Here is a 20,761-nt window from a genome sequence, read left to right as displayed (position 1 = left end):
GATTGTGCAGAGATTTCTACCTGTTAAATGTCTTCAGTTCCGTAAAATAGTCATCGAGAAACTCGCAAGGTAAATTAGGAACTGAAATAACTTCATGCTTGAGAATCAAAGAATTGTCAATAAGTGCCGAATGTTTCGCGCAGATTTTACGGAATTTGTGTATAAGATGAGAAAAGATATTTGTTAAAATAGACACTCATAATTTTTCAAACCTTTTGACCAGTTTTACTCGAGTTACTATTAGTTTTTTTTGCGAACAGGTAGTTTGAAATGCCCAAATTTCGTGTTACCCATACGCACGGCACTGAACCAGCTGAGTTCAGAAAATTTTGATAGAGGCAACGTGTTTTGAGTGATATTTTAATTAAAAAAACATGCCTTGCGGTATTCGAATTGTGCCGTATTTAACAGATGAGGACCAGCTTAATTGCATTTTTCAAAAATCATGGAACTATACTTACTGACATTAAAAGATACTAGATATACGCACACGGTTATAAAATTCACACGTTATTTTCCCTTTGATTGAAACAAATTTGAGGTAAATTAACAAAAACTCTTGGATATTTTTTCAGAGGAAGATGAAGATACACTTTTTCTGAAAACACTGTAATCGAGCTAGTTCCTCTCTGTTAAATGAATCGCGTTAAGTAGAAAGGAATTAAGCCACATCAGCTATCACCAAATTCAATTGGGCAGTTTATTTTTTCACATAAAAACGGTTGTGCGGATTATTGGACAAATTTCAGTTAATTTTCCGCATAGTACGAAGCAATTTCCTCAAAATTTTCTGAGGAATCTGCACAAACGTTCTCTTGTAAAAAATTACCTTGTTCATTTTAGCAATAGCTGATGTGGCTTGGTTCCCCTCTGTTAAACGCGGTCCAAGTGCGATCCAATTCTTACCCTGTCCAAAAGACCCCGTCTTTGTAGCGTGGCACACTGATAGCACTTAAACGCGTTTTCCACGGATTTTCATGAAAACTGGAAACTTCACAGACGAAATCCTCGGGTTGGTGGGTTTATTCCGCGATGATGTGCGTCGGCCGAAACCGCAATTCCCAAATCCGAGACCTACTTCGTGGAGGGTTTGCGCTTGACATCGGTGGACGTACGGACGGTCAGCTGGAATGTTAACTCGGTAATTGTATAATGTATTCAGCGGGCCAGGGCACCATTGACTCGTAACTCGTAACAATTCGTTAGGTAATGGATGCTCTGGCCGAGGGTGAGGCTGAGGGTGGGGGAGGGGGTACAAGCGGGAGGAGAGGGAGGATGACGAGGAAGGAGATGTCCCGGTCCCAGACCCGAACAAGTCCGCCGAGTGATAGTAAAAGTGAAGAGAGTGGATCTCCCAGGTACCCCCGGCAAGTGCAAGTACCCGGCCTCATCCCGGGTTTAAATACCTGCATATCATAGATTATCGTCATTGTGCAGTGATACTAGCAGGAAGGCAACATGAGAAGTTTCTTGGTAAGTACCGATGATTCTTCTATGTCCCCGACCAAGTGCGTTCCAAGTCTTCGGTTTTCGTTTACTCCGAACTTCGTTTTTCGATATTTTTCAAGTGTGCTGGGACTTCGTTTTTCACCCGCCGTGTGCGTTATGGATTTTCGCGGTTTTCTTCGAAAATTTTGTGCTTTTGTGTTACTATTCGGTAATATGGGAAGTGAGACGACTCTCGGATAGAAATCAGCGGAATGGAACTTAGCCCCACCTAGCTGGAACCCCCAAAAAGAGGTTTGAAGTTTTATCCCTTGGTCTGAGACAAAATTTGTTTACAAAGTTCAGATTTTTCCCAATAATGTGGCTTGACTTCAAGCTTAAAAGTTCCATGCTTTCACTCGAAAGCTTGTGTTGATTTCGGTTCGAGGATTCCGGGAAACCTCAGAGTCACTTGATGGCTTGGGTTCCTCGATCGATTTTCACTTCCCGTATTACCTGAATCTGTGTTGTTTCCCTCCCCGTGTTTTGATCCGTTGGATGTTTTCGGATTTTGAGCTTTTCATTTCGGTTTCCGGAAAGTGATAGTGACAACTGTCTGATAGACTTTGACTGCGACTTTTCAGCTGCTGACGATTAGTGCTCTTTGGATACGCGCGGTTCTTTCTGGCTTCCTCAACGACTTTACGATTTCGATTTTTTCGTTTCATTCTAGTATGTGATTTTAAAAAATTGAATGAACCTGGAATTTTCAATGAAAATTGAATGAATTTTTTTGCACTAGCCCGCCTCCACTTTTATCGACCAAGTTTTGTAGTTTGTACTCAGAGCACACTTTTTCCTACGCCATAAATATTATTTATTTCATCAAGATTATTCTGAAAATATTTTTAATAATATGATAAAAAATTAAACAAAAATAAATCTACTGTCAAAAACCAGAGCATAGGAGGCAAGAGGTGGTGACTTTCTTCTTCCGCAAAAAATCAGGATTAATCAAAGCTACCAACTCTTCATCGTTAAAACGTCCTATCTTGTTTCATTACTTAAACGTATATTAACCTCAATCAGCTCTCTTCTCGCTATCAAGCTCTTTGCATTAAATGGTTGAATTAGCTCCAAAGTCTAACTACAAAAAGTGAGCAATTAATTCACTCGCCCCCTTACACTCATCAATTAACGAATTACTACTTGTAAATTATACAAATCAAATAAACGAAAAAAGTCTAAAAAAATTGTCCTCAGGAATTTGTAGTTCATTAAAAGCTCCGTTAAAACTCATTTACCTAATTTTGAAAATTGTGCATTTAAAATGCTTTAAAAAATTAAAATTTCTTAAAGAAATGTCTCCAAAAAAATTTCTAATTTCTTAGGAACTAATATCAACATATAGGTAGAACTTATTAAGATATTAAATACACTATGAGAAATCGTGCGCATACACATAGTCTTAAGGGGAGAACTAGGCTGCACCTCATTTTCTGAACAAATTTAAACTCTGTCATTTCTTTAAAATCAAAACTTTACACTGAGCCCATACTCATATTCAAATCAATTAACTTAATTGGCCATTTTAATTGATTATCTTCTTAACGCTGCGTTTAAGTCACTGCATTAATCATGCAAAATACTGTAAGGAGGCCACAACGTTACCACTAATTTGAGACCCACTGATAATACCGGTATTATGAAGTTACAAAAATGCGAATCATTCTTTCTTTTCCCTAATTTTGATCACAATGTTTGTTTTTCACCCTAACCCAGGTCCCACCATTTAATCTCCAAATTGTGATGTGTGCAAGAAACTAGTAGCTTTTTCTTCTTCTTTCTTTTTTAAACAAAAAAACGACATTGAAAAAATATACATATTCTTTTTGGTGGTTAATATAGTTTGATAAAAATTACAACCCCGCATTCAATAATTTGTGCCCTGATTGCAATTAAAAATACAAAAAATTTCAATCTAAGAAGTAGATTTTATCTGATTAAAAATTTTTTTGGAGGTTTTAGAAGTTGAAAAAATCAAAGTAAAATAGAAATACCAAAGCCTAAAATAAATACATGTGTAGAAATTATTTGGCGGGCAGAACAATCAAAAATTCACCTTTAAAGCATTTGATAGTTAGAATGATTAGTTGCGAATTAAAAAAAAAAAAAAAAAAAAATGAATAACGTTTGCCGGCGCTACTGTAATGCCAGTTGTAGGGTCAGTTGGACCAATTTTTATAAAAAAACACACACATTTGCATCAATTTTGAACCGAGAAAAGGAGGTTTGCAGTTTTATTCCTAAATGAAACTCGATTTTAAGGACGAGAATTAACGACCATGTTTATGTTCAAAATATTTTCTCCCTACCTTAAATGTTTGACAAAGGAGAAAAAGTCGCAACTAGTTGAATGAAAAACTACTCCCAACTCATTTTACCCCAAAAATATGATTATTGGTGCGTCTTTTTCAAACTCAATCCATTTATCCCAAAAACTCATAACATAATTTATGACACAAGTTCTAGCTGAAAAAATTGACCCGATATTCTTGAGGGTATATATTAAAGAGCGTTCAGTATCGAAAACTAAAAATTTATATTTTTGAGTTTTTTCCGCTGCAATAAGCAATTTTATATTCGTCATTTTAAAAGTATTTTGTCTGTCTTCATTAATTCCTAATCAAGGGACCGAAAAAAACCTAAAACCAAGTACAGGTCTCTCTTTGGAAATATCGGTTCAGTTTCCCCCATTGGAAAAAAAAACACATCGGATCTAGAGTCCGGACTCTTGAAAACATCGACAAGAAAAAATAATCTTGATTCAATCGGATTTAAGCTGAAATCAAGAACCAAGCCTCTTAATTTGAGCGGGTCTCCTTTTGATTTAAGCTTAAATCTGATTGAATCAAGAGTATTTTTTCTTGTTAATTTTTTCAAAAGTCTAGACTCTAGATCCAATGTGTTTTTTTTCCAGTGCCCCGAATCTCATCCAATTCAAAAACAATAGTCAAGTGTTCCTCCTCTCTGCTCTGGCCTCCCAGCGAGTGTTTGCTTACGTAAGGCGGGCGGTGTCGTCTTATTGGCATGTTAGCTTGTTAGACTTTTTGTCCATTTTCTGGCTTCTTAGTCGGGTGCGTTACTTTCACTGACCCCTCTTCCCCTGGGCGGCGCGTTCCCGCTTAAATTAAGTCGCCGGGAAGCGAAACCGCGCGCGCGGCCACGACTCAAAGCCACAGGTGCGGTCACCGGTCGGATCGGGACACCGGCCCGGCCTTGCTTGGCAGTTCATTAGGGGACGAATTGAGATTCATCAATGGTAAAAGACCACCGTTGCCGTTTTCCCAACGGATCTATGTCTTTCTTCTTGGGAAAAATGAGCTTTTGTGCTAAAGTTGGCATCCTTAAGAAGGCACACTGGAAAAAAAAAACACATTGGATCTAGAGTCCAGACTCTTGAAAACATTGAAAAGAAAAAATACTCTTGATTCGATCAAGATTTTTGCTTGAATCAAAAGGAAATCCGCTTAAATTAAGAGGCTTGGTTTTTTATTTAAGCTAGATTCTGACTGAATCAAGAGTACTTTTTCTTGTCGATGTTTTTAAGAGTCTTAACTCTAGATCCAGTGTGTTCTTTTTTTTCCAGTGCACGTAAAATTTGAAGTTTTACCTCGGTTATCTTTAGGCTTAGAGGAAAAGGTTTCCGAGATATCAAAAAAATGGTAAATTATCGGATTCGTTTTAAATTTTTGCCGAAAAACGGACCGATTATGCACGGAAAAAAGAGGTGGGGGTTATGACCTAACTTTGGCTTTTTTAATCAATTGTGTTAGTACCGCAATAAATTAGGTTACTAACCCAAATATTGCGGTACTCCCCCAAGTTCCCAAAATTGTTGTTGCGGCATACTCATACAATTAATTGAAAATGCCCAAATCATCCAACAAATTGGGGTAGTACCTATCACAAGTTTAGGGGATACTCCTTCGTGACGCGGGCAGGTATATTTTTCAGCTATTTCCTCCATAGAATCCATTATGTAAACTTTGGAAAATGCTGAAAGTATACAAACGCTAAAATAATTGACTTTTCGATTTGACTAATCGAATGCAATCACGTCTGTATACATTGCGTTTCATTTCAGGAAACTCATAGAAGAGTCCCTCAGTTCTTTTCCCACAATCTTGTTTAAGGTTACGGTTTACGGAATCGTCTCATACCACTATTGCGACTCCTGAGGATCCGCATTTGCCTAGCATTAAAAATGAAGGAGAAGCACCGTCGATTCATAGGTCAATACAACTGATTTAGCTCTTATCAGCATCGTTTTTTCTGCTTGACAATTCTGAGAGCCCCACCATGTTTTTGTCCAGGGCGCAATCCCTGGCTCTTCACAAATGTCATGGACCAGAATCGCAGTGTGCGAAAAACGACCTCTTTGTGAATTTCAGTCGGGGAAAGCAGAAGAGGGGGGGGGGGGGTAGGTGTCGATGTCACCTCTCGAGATGATCCTTGAGCCAATTCCTTGACAAAGATCAGTTCGGCGTTGACTCGGACGATGCAGCGCAATTAACGCTGTCTACGTCGAAGCCCCCCTTTTTTGTCTACGGACCGCGATTATGCTGATGTGGCCCCCTGCCCCTGCCCCCCTCCCGGGCTGCCACCCGCAATTACGGCAACTCTTGCGGTCCCTTTTGTTTCTCCCGTCTCGCCACGAATTCATATTCAAATGAACCCTAAACATTTCGACCGCTGACTCAAAGCTGCGTTGCCGTCGGCGGGAAAGAGATACGGGACTCTTGGTGATGCGAGAGCTCCGCAATGCCAACAAAGGTGAGAACTCACTCCTGTAAAGTCTTAAAGATAGTTTTTGAAAATTGATAGTTTCGGAAATATCCCAGCATCAACGACTGTTTAAGCAATTTGTTAGGAAAAAAAATTGTAAAATGTAAATTCTAAGAAGAGCTCTTAAAAAGGATTAAACTCTTAGAATGTTTGCTTCCTTTTTGTTTTTAACTGTTTATGCTTCGTGCAAAATTTTCTTTTTGAGGCAAAGAAAAATCACTCATTTTTTGGCGCAGTATGCCTTACTCTTTAGTAAGAAAGAGTCCTATGTGAGAAAGGGACAGGAAGGCTACGATAATTCAAACTGAGATACGTAGATTTTTAGCATCATCGTTGTTTTTTTATCTGCAAACTTTCAGGGTTATCATCTGAATTTTATGATTTATAGTCGTGCAGTAGGTAATCAATGGAGTTTTTTATACGTATCTTTTAAACGTTAATGTCAGGAAAGATAGAATAATAGTTACTAATAATAAAATTAATGAAGTTGACGGGGAGGTAATTTCAAATTTTTGAAACATCTTAAGATTTTTGGAGATTTCACTTACTCTGTCTCCGATTGTCACTCTGAATAGACCATTTTGATTTCAAATATGTAGAAGGTAGGCCCTGAGACACTGGCAACAATGCTTTTGAAGTTTGATGGCTTAAATGATCGCACACGATTTGCTGTGGCCGCAATATTTTCAGTCGATGGTCATGACCTCATTAAGCTGAATAAAAATAGATCACGCAAAAAGTACATAATACGCTATCAATTAATTAACCGCACCATTTAGAGTGCACCATGTGGCGAAGACCTCTAGACATAAACCCCGCCAAGAATCTGGAGCATATCAAGTAAAATAATACTTTAACTACCTAATGACAAAACTTTCAATTGTCTACATCATCTTCTTGTTTGATTCGATCAGATATGCACAAAGAAGAGCTGGCAGATATTAAAAAAAGTAAAAAAAGAGGAAAAAAAAATTGTAAAATTGTATCCACAAAAATAATCTACAACTCTGGAACACATGCTCATAAACATAAAATATTTTGATATAAGTGGCGTTACGATGGCTATTTACTATTCCGCTTATGTAGGTACATCTAAAAGCTATACGGCCCCCTGAATAGGTCATGTGACAATCGCTCTGATCAAAAAGTTTCGATATAACGTATGCCTTAAGCACCCCGTAGTACGTTGCTTCTTAAAAATTTAAATAGACATTTTCAATTTTCAAGAGAGCTATTCACGCAACGGAAAGTTCTGAAATCAACTCCCAAGACAAATGAATCACTTATTTTAAAAAGGGAACAGGCCCATTTCCAGATGAGTCTTAGTTAGCAAGTCCTTTTATGCAACTCAAGGCTCATGCAAAAATGGACTTGTTCCTTTTTGAAAACACCTGATTCAAATATTAACACGTGTATTTTTTATAGGGTCGTGCAAAGGCAAGGAATCTTAATTTCGGTTCCCTAAACCAAAAAAGTTCAGTGTTTGAAATGAGCCAAAGTTCGGTTTGCTGTATCGAAATTTTTTTCTCAGCCTAAATTTTTAAGGTGAAAACATGCTGCGAAGTGATGTCGCCGGGATCTTGTCTAGTTCTCTACTTCCCTATCGCCGTGAGCCTTTAAAGGAAGTGGAGGGAGCGGGAGGGATCGCGTGTAGGTGTTGCATTTTGCATAACGCGTGCTCCTGTCCCGGTACTTAATTTCCCGATTGCGAGCGTGAGACTCGCACCCTCCCCCCCCTGACTCCCTCCGAGAAAGGAGAAATTGCCATACTCGCCGTTGCTCGCTGAACTTCTGTGCTCCACGTCTGATGCCCGCCTTTCAACGCACGGCTTGTTCTGCCCGAAAAAAAAATTCTGCACGTTCTGCGCGTGAATGTTTGATTCCGCACGACCATACACGTGAGTGTGAGTGTACCTTGTCCGCACAGTGGACCCCTTGCATTTTCTCGCAAAAGTCGCACCGAACGGACGGAGTGCCTTCAGCGCGTATGAATATTGGGCCTCATGAAGACCCATTATACAGAGAAGAATGTTCCGTTCATACGTAACGCCACAGTTTTTCGGTTCTGGTAACCTCAGTTTGCGGTCTTAGGAACCAAGCGTTGGATCAGTTACGTGGAATTTGGTACCTTAAACCAAAAACATAGGTAACCTGAACGGAAAAAGTTCGGCGTGTAACATGATAAAACGAAGCTTAGAACTTGGAACTGAAATATGCAATCATGAACCACTATTTCTAGCTTGTCTTAGATACAATAAATATGCCATCGCTTTCCCTAAGCAGAAAGTTTCTGTTATGGAGGAGCCAGAGATGGTGGTTACTTACTGCAAAATGTAAGTACTCCAGGTTATCCCGAAGAGCTCTGTTTTCCGTTGTTGCTGATAGGTTTCTCATAGGTATAAAAACTGAATTAGTAAAATATAAATAAATTATTAATGTCAGATTTAAGAGTCCGCCCGAATTCCTTAGTTAGCAATTTAAATCTCGGACACAAACTCTCACAACTCCTCCCTCTATCAATTTATTGGTTAATGTGTGTCGTTTAATCAATTTATTTTAGTGTCTATTTTTGGTCTATGTTCTTATTGGTCACATGGTTTCTGATTGATCCAGGTCCGTAAGGTTGTTGATTGCGGTGCAAGGGCAGTTGGGGGGTTTGGAGTACACGGCGCTTAAGTGCAATTTTTGAAAAAATCTAGGCGTCAGTGATTTAAAGTATAACTAGTCCGAATGCACATTCCGCGAAAAAATTTCTCCCAAATTTCAATGTTTAAGCATCAAAAAGCTAGTGTGAACTTTTTTTCCGCCATAAGGATCCATGTAATTTCGAAACTTCAAGCACCTTTTCTCGAAATAGCAAAAACTGCACTTATGCGCCTTGTACTCCAAGCCCCTCAGTTGTGGTTTGGAGACTCGACTCTTTGGCCAAGTCTCCCACTGCGAGGAGCGTACATTTGTCTCAGAGCTAGACTTATTACCCGTGACCTTTGCCAGGATAATAAAACTAACCTGCGTTCCTAGTCTACGCCTGTTACTTCATTTGACTTGGCCATTGCGTCTCGCGTCACCGCGCCGTCGTCGGAGATGGAAAGTGATTCTGGCCGGGCCAAGCTTCAAGCTTTTTGCAACTTCCGACTTTGAGTTAACGGTTGCCAAACCAGCAAGAACCTATAAGCTAGAGTTTGGACAGGGAGAGTTGGGACTTGTCGGTAATTTCGGAGTTGGGTTCGATCAAGTTGTAGAGCTCCTAAGGCCCTATAGCTTAGCCAACCTATGAGCTCAAGTCATGGGACATCGATGCGACGGTAGATAGCTCTACAACCTAATCGAACCCAACTCCGAAATTACTGACAAGTCCCAACTCTCCCTGTCCAAACTCTAAACATTAAAAGCTACCTCTACTTATTGATCACCACTATAATCTCAAAAAGAATATATAAAAAAATCATCTAATCGATCCTCTGCTTACGATTTATTTTGATCAGTGGGTATGAGCCCTCTTAATTTTCTCGCGTAACACTCAACAGCCCCATCGATGTGCCATTGTGATCGGTTTATTTTGATTATGGGAACATGGCTTTTGGTTTCTCTTTTTTTTCTCAAATGTATCTAATGGCATGCTTTGACTGTAAAGAGGAAGTAAATTTTGTTTGAACCAAACCAAGAATGCATCCGTTGCAGAATCACATTTGACATTATCTTGTATTTAGATCAAAACGAGACAAGAGCTCAGTTCCATTTGGTACTACCTTTTGTCTAAACTTAATTTCCTTCTTTTTTTTGTGAGGCGAAAAGTGCACGGTGATGCAATGCGAGATAAATGAGACGTGCAAAGTGGGATTTTACCCCCGATTTGTGGGTAAAAACCATAAAAAGCGAGGACAATGAGTGCAAATTCTCTACTTTGCAGACTCTAATTGAAAACAAAAAAACTAACACACAACTGTATTGCAGTCAGTATTTTTCCCCTTTAATTTTTTACCCCGATGAGAAAGTGAACGTGCGCTAATCCTTGGAATTGGCCCACTCGTGACCGTGGGTAAGTTCTCACTGAACTCAGCCTCATCATCCTAAAAATTTGAAACACTCAAGTCCTCTTCATTTATGTAACTTGCAAAAATTTGAATGCGGCATGTAAAACAAAGACAATAATTATTGCTCAGGATTTTTTCATTAATTTTAGAATCGTCCATAAAAAACGTGAGAAAAGCTGGGTTTTGCGAGAGGTTTTTAAATAATGATCTTGCATAGAATTACTTTCAGAAATATCGTTCGAGACTGTGCAGTAGGTAGTTTCAACCTAAACCTGTGCGTACACATAAATATTCTTCCGTTTCTAAGTTGATAAGACTCCATGTTATTTTTACATTCATGATATTACCGGAGACTTTAACGCATCATAGAAAAAACATCCTAGGAGACTTTGCCGCACAGCTCAGTTTTGGCTCTTAGGAATCCTGAAGCTTGATTAAATTTGATGTTTAAGCTAAAAACTTTTGAAACATAAAAAAAGGAAGAAAAATTAAATTTTTATAAATTTAATCGATGCTCGAAAGTTAATAAATTCTACAAGCATTCGGTCAAATGCCACGTATCTTTAAAGTTTCCAAGATAAGAACTCCGAATGCTGAATATTTACTCGGCACTTTTTTTACATGCGATTCTGTTTTGAGGTCTTTACTTCTTGAAAAAATTGCATCTTGAAAAATCGGTCGAAGCTATGTTTCATGCGTGCTATAACGTTCTCATTCCCCTATTTCTGCAAAATCTAGGATAAAAATTGAAAATAATGAGACTTTCATATTTTTTCGTTGTTTAGCGTGCTGTCACCAAGAAAGCTAGTATTTTTGTCGTAACAGGCTATTCCTCGCTTTTCAGTTCCGGCGTCGCGTCAGCCGAGAAAGAGCTTGATTACGGATCGAAGAAGTCACGACCGAAGATCCATCATGATTAGCATAACTTCCGAGCTTGATTCTTGGTTACCTCCCAACGGGACTTCCCGTCGCTTCTCAGGCACCCAGGGAAAAATTCGTCGGAAAGAAAGAAGTCCGACTATGTTGCAAAATTTTACAATTAAAGTATACCTTCTGACGTTGAGTGCATCGAGAATAATTACTGTTGAACCAAAAAGAACCTTCATTGAATAGGTCCCGCAAAATAATTTTGATACCTCCAAAGAAAATATCATTGTTTTACATGATTTATTATTGGAACAACTTAAAACCATCATATTTTTTTAAAATAGTTGAAATCCTTTTTAAAATCGTCAAAATTAACATTCATCACAAGGTATTCTTAATGAATAAACAAGGTATTTTTTGTAATGAGAGAAAAAGCGTGTACGATTTTGCTTATATATGTTGCATATATGTTTCCTTGATGACACTTCTGTCTCGTCTCTTGTTCTCTTTGCCTACATACACGCTCCCTTAATCTCCCAGCTGGGTATTTGTCCTTATTTACATCCCTTCCAAAAGAAAAGAGCCTGACAAAAAATACGATAAAAAACAGAAAAACAACCTAACCGAAAGTGGAACGGCCTAATGTCTAAGATGATATCGTGCGTGATCAGGGCCGAGTTTTATAGAAACGCAAGTTGTAATAATTTTGAACCGAGAAAAAAATTCTGAAGCTTCGTACCTCCGTAAGACTCAAATGTTAAGGATAAAGTTTGACAACAATTTTCACGATCAAAATATTCTGTGTTTCCTTTGAATTTTCACAGGAGAAAAATCACGAGTCCTTGAATTCAAAACTACTTCCAACTATTTTTTTTCGAAAACGCGACCCGGTACGTTTTTGGCAAACTCGGTGCATCCCAGTAACCCGACAACGGCGGACTTCGGATAGAGAACGTAAGGGGGGTTAGTGAAAGCTCAACCTGCGAAGGCCTGCATTAGTTTTGATATAAGTTGAAAAATGCGGGGAGCGAGTGTCTTACGACGATTGTGCTCATTTAGCTGGTGACCCCCGATTCCCCCCTGTCCCCCTCGGTTCCCGGTATCCAGCGAATATAGGAAGATGGCCCCGCTTACGTGGTTGACCCCTGAGATGTTGTCTCACTTGACTACCAGGCTTCGCCTTTCGACCCCGAGTTGCGCAAGTCGCCGCCGTTGGACGATAGTCAAAACAGGTACAACCGCGCTTTCCGCATCGGCTTCCATCCTCGTTCCCGATGAGGTCCTCGATGAGACGGTCGCGACCGCGCTTTGCATCGGGAATAGATTGGAGTGTGATGACGAGTCCACCAATGCAGCGGATAAAGCACCTGGTAGTTCTCTTCAACTTCCATGTTAGTTAGACCGCGTTTAAGCGTCCAGCCCACCTTCAAACTAGGGGCTTCACAGAGGCTCATCGATGGAACCGTTGACTGTTGCCTTTCAAAGATCGTCGGGTCGACGATCTTTGAAGGTACCTGATGTGTTTTGGACACATTACATATCAGATCTTGAAATTTTCGAGGAATTTTGTGCAGAAATGGCCGAGAAATTAAAGAAACAATGCTAGTTTGAGAGCCCTAGTTTGCACGTGGGCTGGACGCTTTAGCAGATAGGAACCGAGCCACATCAGCTATCGTCATTACAGACGTCACGACCCGTCGCGTGGGAAGTACGTATTTGACTTAGTTTTTGCATAAATTCTATCCCTCATTTTTGCGGAAGAACGCTCATTTATGAACATTTTTTGACGTATTGGCTTGATATTTGAATCTGAGGATTAGCAATGACATTTTTTGTGTATGCTAGTTGGCTGCCCTTTTGGGCTTTGAGAGCTCCACATCCGACTATCCGCACTCTCTTTAAATAGGTACTCTATTTTACGGTATTAAGCACCAAGTCGCATCAAGATCGAATCGAGAATAGTTTGTCCGCTACTTTTGGATCTAGGGCTGCCCCGCCGCCCAGTTGTAATCCAAGGTGATTCGGAAACGGTCAATCAAAAATTGATACGTCAGTGTTTGAACTCTCTCCACGTATGAACGAACCCTCTCTGGTAGACATTGTACTTGCAATAAAACCCATAAGGCTAGTGTAAAAATTAAATGCCCTGCACCAACAACTTCCCATGATATAGGAGTCATTTACGGGGATCAACGCTCGTTTCTACTTTGTAATTACCCCTGTAAAAGACCGTGTTTGATCAAACGAGCCACAGCTTATCAAACTTGCTCAGTAAACTGTTCCATAAGCGTAATTGGTTAATAGGCAAATATTAGTGCTACCGCCTATTAAATATTGTTGCAATCATATATTTCGCCTCCATGCGTGTACGTTGTTGCCGAGGTGGAAATATGCTGCTTAAGATCTACGTATTACGTAAAGTCGTCAATGATGGAGATTCGTCTTTCCTGGAGTGCTTGAGGTGCATACCGCAAAAACTGCCGATTTGAGCCAAGATAAAATGACTCGTCATATTAGGACTGCATTTCGCAACAACGAACCACTATTTCTATCTTATTTACAACACAACATATGTGCCTTTAGATTCTACATGCAGAGAGGTACTTATACTGATGAGCTAGAGATTGCTAGTTCTATATTGCAAAATTTAGTCCATTTGTTACGGAAATCACAGTATTTAATACTTGCTTACTTCATTCCAAGTAAAGATCGCATAACATGAATATAATCGATAGTTTCGATGTTGCAAATATTGCTTTAAAAAAATGAGGAAACCTTAGCTGTGTGTAGCAGACTCGCGAGTCGTCTTTCTTCTTGAAAGGAAATTTTGCTTTCAAGAGAGAGCATACGATTTGGCCCAACTCAAAAATGACAATATTTCTCTCTCTGCGGAACGCGGGGATATAGGCTCATGATTTATACTAATTTATTATTCCTCCTTTTTATTAACTGCGTTAAACACTCATGAAATTGGGATCATTCTCATTCAATTTTTCTAAGCCTCATTTTATATTAATGCTCTATCAAGGAAAGAGTAGTTGATAACTTCATAAATGATACCGCAAAATTAATTTTCGTGGCTGAAATTCGAATTTTTTTCTCCGCGCATGCTTCATAGCTTAAGGAGCTTCATCCTACGCATTATGCAATCCACACGCTCCTTCCGAGGAGCGATGCAGTTCCACCTTCTAAAATTCAATTCGCCACCTCCACGGTCTGAGACTGGAGACGGGAGCGCTGTCTCACGATGTCATTTCTATCTCGTTTTTTCCCCCGTTTTCTCATTAGTCGCCGCGCTCTTACTTAACGCCGTGAACTCTCACGGCCTCCCCGGATAAACTCCGAATTTGAAGCTACTTATCGCGGACTCCATTTATCCGGACCTGCGTTGATAGCCATTAAAGCGAGCGTTAATGGATTGAAAAAAGAGGGGTCAAAAGTCCGCAACCGCGACGCAACTCGGCGGAGACTCGAACGCTCGGCGTGAAAGTAGCCGGGTAGGCGGCGGGTGGCGGGCGGCGGGCGGCGGCGTTTGCAAACAAATTTGATCGCGGTGCGGATTGAGAAAGAGGAATAAAAATAAAGAGCTCTATGATTAAAGATAGCTCGCTCTGGTCGTAAATTCCGTCGTGGCAGAGGCATCGGTTGCCGCCTTTGGCACCCGCCAGGCACCGCTGCCAAATACCGCTGCGGCCCGTCTCTCGCCAGAGGGCGCTTCGGATAATGAGACCGGAATCAAGGGTTGTTCTTCATGGGGTGCTTCATCCCTTATCATTAATTTCATTACTCGCAACACGCACTGAAAAAAAAACAATTCCGGCTGTGTAAGCCGCAGCTAGAGCTATATAGATGTTGCAGGCAAATAGTAAAATCAGGCATTTTGTCAAATGCCTAGGCAAATAGTCAAATATTCTAACTTAGATCGGAATTCTGAATCTTTTCCTAATTTCAGACAAAATAATGCATTGCTCCTGCAAGAAAAAATTTCCAGTAAATATTTGCACAACACAATAGTATTTTAAACGATTTTTAGCTTCTGAAAAGACACTGATCTTGAAATTGTCATTCATGTCATAAAATACAGAATTTTCGGAATCTCAACACTTACAAATATGAGAAGCAATTGAAGAGGAAGGGATAAAAAGAGTTCGTGGCTTTGAAGAGTTATTTCTAAAAATAGTGAAAAATCTTGAGCTTTTCGCTATAAATTCACAAAATTTTATAGACCGTAAAAATGTGACTATCTGCCTAGACATTTGACAAAATTCCTGATTTCGCTATGTGCCTGCGACATAGACATACCGTCCGCCAGAAATTCCGGGCGTACTACCGAGAGCAATAGAAGCTACGGCTCCAGCTCCCAAAATTTTCGGCCTCTATGCCCGGTATGAACGGTATGTCTATATAACCCGTTGCTAATTTTTTCAGTGCGGGGGAAAATGATCGTTGCTCTTACAATGCTTTAAACTTACTTATCCAGCCCTACTTCAACCAATAGGATAGCTCAATACTCCCTATGCCTTCTTTATCCACAGCTTGGCTATCATTTTCAACAATCAGCCCGCTGAAAAGGGGCAAGAATATAAGGGGTTACAGGGGCGGTTAGACTTTTGGATAATCCTATTGTCTCTAGAACGGAGTGTGTGTGGATTTCCGAGTGGGTCGCAGTAGCGAGATGGACCGTGGATCGCGGAATGGATGCGCGATGGAATGGCGTAACAGTGCGGAAAATTGAATAAGTAGCGTGAGAAACATTCGCACGCTCCATCACTCAATTAGCCGAGATTGATTTCGCGATAAACGCCTCGCGGCTCATTTCCTGCAGTCGACTCCTCAGTTTCGCACTCCACCGAAATTCCACCATTTTTATGGAGCCGGCTGGAAATTCAAATTCTAATGAAAGTAAGGCGTCCGACCAGTTGCTCAATACGTGAAGAAACCAACCAGTCGAAATTGCGAACACAAGATGTTTTAATCTTAATTTGTGACCGATAGACCAATCGATTGGGGGCTCACTCGTACTGTAACCCAGTTCTGAAAAGTTTTCGTCATGTGGATCTGCAGACTTTCACCATCGGTTCAATCAATCGATAATTTCAAAATTTCAAGACATTTTATCGAAATATTTTCAAGCTTGAATCACTCTGCAATACTTTCTCAATCTTCGGGACAACTTTTCGTTTACAACTTTTCGCAGATCAATCCAACTGATGGGTCGCTAATTTTGCCAAATGTTTTACCTGAAACGATTCCTCGTTCATTTGGAACACCTAATAAGTCACATTTTCCCCCTTTCGCACACGGGAAAGATGTGACACTGTAATGAGAAAAGGCACCGTACTGTAAATTTTAAATTAAGAGCGGTTTCTGCAAAGTTCGGACGGGAAATAGGAATTTGAATGTTTGACCAGAAATACTCTTTAAAATCTCAAAAAGTAAGTAGCGAGCACTTTGAATAATTTGTTATCCAATAGAGGTCATATAGTTCCATGTTCGACCGACAACTTCAAGCCCTTTCTTCCACGAAGTTCAATGTTACTGAATTTAAACGACTATTTTCATGTTCAAAATATGTTCTCCCGCCTCAGAATTATTGACAGGAGAAATGTTACCCCCAGTTGAATAATTTAGAACTATACCTACTTCGGATTTCGCCTAAATATGACTTACTGCGTTTCTCTTTGACTCGGTCCAGTGAAGGTGCTGAGTAAAGACTGATTTATTTCCCATTTTAAAAATCAGTCAGCACCAAGCTTACAAAAATGTTATAATAGTCTTTTTATTATCTGCAAGCAGTCCTGAAACGGGCTGTAGATCCGACAAATTGAAACCCCGCGAACGCGAGCTATAATTACGTGCGCTATTAAGGTGCGAAACGTTTCGTTTTGATAACAGATTTAACGGGTAATTAATTTAACAACTTTTTCGCCCATCAGAGCAGAACCTCCTGTCGTAACCGGGACGGGTTCCATGCTTTACGGCCGCGGGGTAGGCATCGCGACGGGACGTGCCCATGAGTCTCGACCTATCTTCCCAGATTCAAAACACCGTTCTCGCGTCACGTAACATCAGATAGAAAGTTCAGATACTCGATCCGTTAATCTACGGTAATTTGCCACGGAAAAAGGGATTTTACCCAATCAATCAATATTTTATCCGAGCCGATACCTCAGCAATCGCTCATTCGACTACGGCATTCGATATCTTTACATAATTCTTTGCCTCGCTCCCCGCTGTTCTTCTTTGAGGCTCTGATCTGTGCAACGAAAAGAATTATTATAGACACGCTATTAAGGTGATTCGATGGCCACCATATTTTGTGTCAGATCGACATGCTATATATCGCATCGATTGTCAGCTACTTGTCATTTTTATCGATTTTTGAGATCGCATTTCTGTTGTCATGAGACTAAAGAATTTACTTACCAAATTTGACAAACCTTTTTTCCGCTTTTATTTTTTTTTTTTTTTTTTTTAGTGAATCATATTGCATTCATATGATATCGAAACTGCCCTCGAATGCAATATTTTTCTGCCTTGATTACGTTGAATTTGTTGGATTTTGGGAAGTGAATTCTTTGTTCTCATGACAACAGAGGTGCAATTTCAAAATTTGATAAAAATGACAAGTATAGTTGAAAACATGGAACTAATCGCTGCGACGTATTGCATGTTGTTCTGACACAAAATATGGCGGCCATCGAATCACTTTAAGGCTGCGCCTTAGAAAAGCTCCATGTATTGTTATTATAATTGATAGCGTTGAAATAGGTCATTCCATCGTTCTTATTCGGATCAAATTCGACATAATTGTTAGTTTCAATTGAGATGTCACGAATAATGGCAAGTGATATGCATTAGTCACCATCGCGGGAACTTTATTGATATTTTGCACAACAAGTTGCTCATCAACCGTCATCAGACGAAAATTGGCGGTGACCCCGAATTCAACTTTTGCCTCACTCGATTACTTTACCGAAGTGGTAGTGCGGGTTCTGTAAAGTGTATTGTCTGATTGTCCGCGAGCCTGAAGTGCGTGTTTGTTGCATAGAGGCTCAGGCGCGGGCGCACACTAGAGGTGAACGAACGTGGAATCGGGTTTTAATTACTTCATTTACGACGCGGGCGCGGACGCGAGTGGTGATGCTTGACCGCGAGGCCCAGCGCCGGTGGTGCCCAACCCAAGCACCTGAACCAGTTCTGCTGTCTCTGTGCCAGTGTGTTACTGTCTCACCGCTCATCCTCCGGTCTGTTGCCACCGGTTCCGACCTTACGCAACCGGCAACCTTGACATTGAACCCAACGCTTTCGTTCCGACCCGTATGCGCCTTCGCTTCCTTTCCTCTCGTTTTCATCGACGGAAAAGTTGTCCCATACCCCAGTTGTCTCCCGGGCCTGTCATCAAAGCTTTTTAACCACACTGAAAAAAATAATGTGCTGTTTTAGCACCTAGGGTGTCAAAAATGTGTCTGGTGATCCGAAGATACTGCCTTTACTGCCCCCGTAGTTAACTATGCAAATTCAACTTCGCGGGCAATCGAAGATCTTAAGATCACCAGACATACTTTTGACATCCTAGGTACTGAAACAGCATACCATTTTTTTCAGTGCACTCATCACGATTCATTTTCATGCTGAATAGAACACACTTTATTCAGTCACCCAACTTTTAGCCTCATTTATCCAAAACGCATTCAATTTGGGGGGGGGGGGGTGTCTCATTTGAATTTTTTCTAAGTTTGTAAATTTGACAATTATAATGGCCATATAGACAAGAAATTATCCTCCATTGGTATCTTGAAAATGGTGCAAACTTTTACTTTCGGGACTCCAAAAGTTCAACTTTTGCCACTAGGTTGATGTTCAATGACGTGTTGCGCTTTTCGCCCCGCAAACTCAGCCGAAGTTTGGGAGACTTGTTTGGCACATCACCTCAACTCGAAGTTCATTAGCCATCCAGTATGTATGACAACAACCAACTCAGGGGCTATGACTGTAATTGTCTTATAATTCCACAAGGAAATGTGAAATCCTCGGAGGGAAGATTTTCCACTTGAGGTTAATTTGAGGGTATCTCCTTCTCTCAATAGCCATGGCGCACTAAAAGTTCTCTTTGATATTCAATGTCTTTGGTATCTACTTCATTTGATAACAAAACCCTCTAACGGTGCTATTCTTTCTGTTTGCGCAGGTTTTATCTGCCTTCGTGGCTTTGACTCAAGCCAGGCCAGAGGCCGGATACTCCTACAGTTCGCCCGGCGGTTCCGGCGGGTTCGGCGCCTCGGGGCCCTCCAGCAGTTACGGAGCCCCCTCAGGCGGAGGCGGAAGCTTCGGAGGCGGCCACGGGGGTGGCTCTTCCTTCGGGGGTGGCCACGGAGGCGGCTCCTCCTTCGGAGGCTCTTCCTTTGGAGGTTCCTCCTCCTTCGGCGGCGGTTCCTCCTTCGGCGGCGGTTCCTCCTACGCGGGCGGCAGCTACAACCAAGCTCCCTCCGTCCAGAAGCACATCTACGTCCACGTCCCGCCCCCAGAGCCCGAGTACGCAGCCCCCTCCAGGCCGCAGTACCAGCCACCCGCGCCCCAGAAGCACTACAAGATAATCTTCATTAAGGCACCCACGCCACCCACCCCCACCGCCCCTGTCATCCCCCAGATCTCGCAAGACTCCGAGAAGACCCTCATCTACGTCCTCGTCAAGAGGCCCGAAGAGCAGCCCGAGATCTCCATTCCCACTGTCGCTCCCACTCAACCATCCAAACCCGAGGTCTACTTCATCAGGTACAAGACACAGAAGGACGGAAGCAGCGGATCTTTCGGCGGTGCTGGAGGTGTTGGAGGCGCGTCTTTCGGCGGTGACAGCGGAAGTTTCAGCGGCGGCAGTGGAGGTTTCAGCGGAAGCAGCGGCGGTTTCAGCGGGATCGGTGGCGGTATCGGCGGTGGCTCATCTAGCGGCGGTTTCAGCGGTGGCTCGAGCAGCGGTAGCACGGGTGCTTTCTTCGGCGGCTCCGGCGGTTCCCACGGTGGAAGCAGCGGCGGCTCATCTTTCGGTGGATCTCATGGCGGTAGCTCTTTCGGCGGGAGCCACGGCGGCAGCGGCCCCTCGGGACCCTCCTCGTCGTACGGAGTCCCCAGCGCCGGCGCCGGTGGCTCAGGAGGCTACTAGACTCTCAACTCTGTTAGGAATTATCAAATTTCTCTTCCTATTCTCGCAGTGCCTCCTCCCCGGAGGCGCCATTACCATGCCCGGCCAGGGCAAAACTTAGTGATTTATTTTTAATGAATTTTGTAATATATTTGTACTTGTAAATACTTCGCGCAGCATAAGAAAACTTCGCAGTGGCAATAAACGTACCTTATTTTTATTTTTTTATAAATCTAATGTTTTATTATAATTTTCTCATGCTAGCACAGCATCTACAAACCTTGGGGTTGAGGGTTTCATTGGGTAAGTAAAGAAATTAAATTATTTCTCTACCTAGAAGTAACTGCTAAAAGTTATAGGAAATGAATACTAATAGTATAGCGCTAACAACAAGTCACAGATTTCTCATCCAGAAATTAGTTTCGCAGATTGTCAAACCAATTTTTTC

The 20,761-nt window shown here is 41.3% G+C and overlaps 1 protein-coding gene across 1 annotated transcript; it reads left to right on the top strand.

Moving 5' to 3' along the window:
* The first annotated feature begins 1,323 nt into the window (after nucleotides 1-1,323).
* LOC109043785 (uncharacterized) lies at nucleotides 1,324-20,545 on the top strand. Its single transcript, XM_019061095.2, has 2 exons — nucleotides 1,324-1,473; nucleotides 19,366-20,545. The coding sequence occupies exons 1-2, from the start codon at nucleotides 1,459-1,461 to the stop codon at nucleotides 20,332-20,334; spliced, it is 984 nt and encodes a 327-aa protein (XP_018916640.2). The 5' UTR covers nucleotides 1,324-1,458; the 3' UTR covers nucleotides 20,335-20,545.
* The last annotated feature ends 216 nt before the right edge of the window (nucleotides 20,546-20,761 follow it).

This window comes from Bemisia tabaci, chromosome 4, assembly GCF_918797505.1.
Source record: "Bemisia tabaci chromosome 4, PGI_BMITA_v3".
Lineage (NCBI taxonomy): Eukaryota > Metazoa > Arthropoda > Insecta > Hemiptera > Aleyrodidae > Bemisia > Bemisia tabaci.
This window is presented reverse-complemented; position numbering and strand designations above follow the sequence as displayed.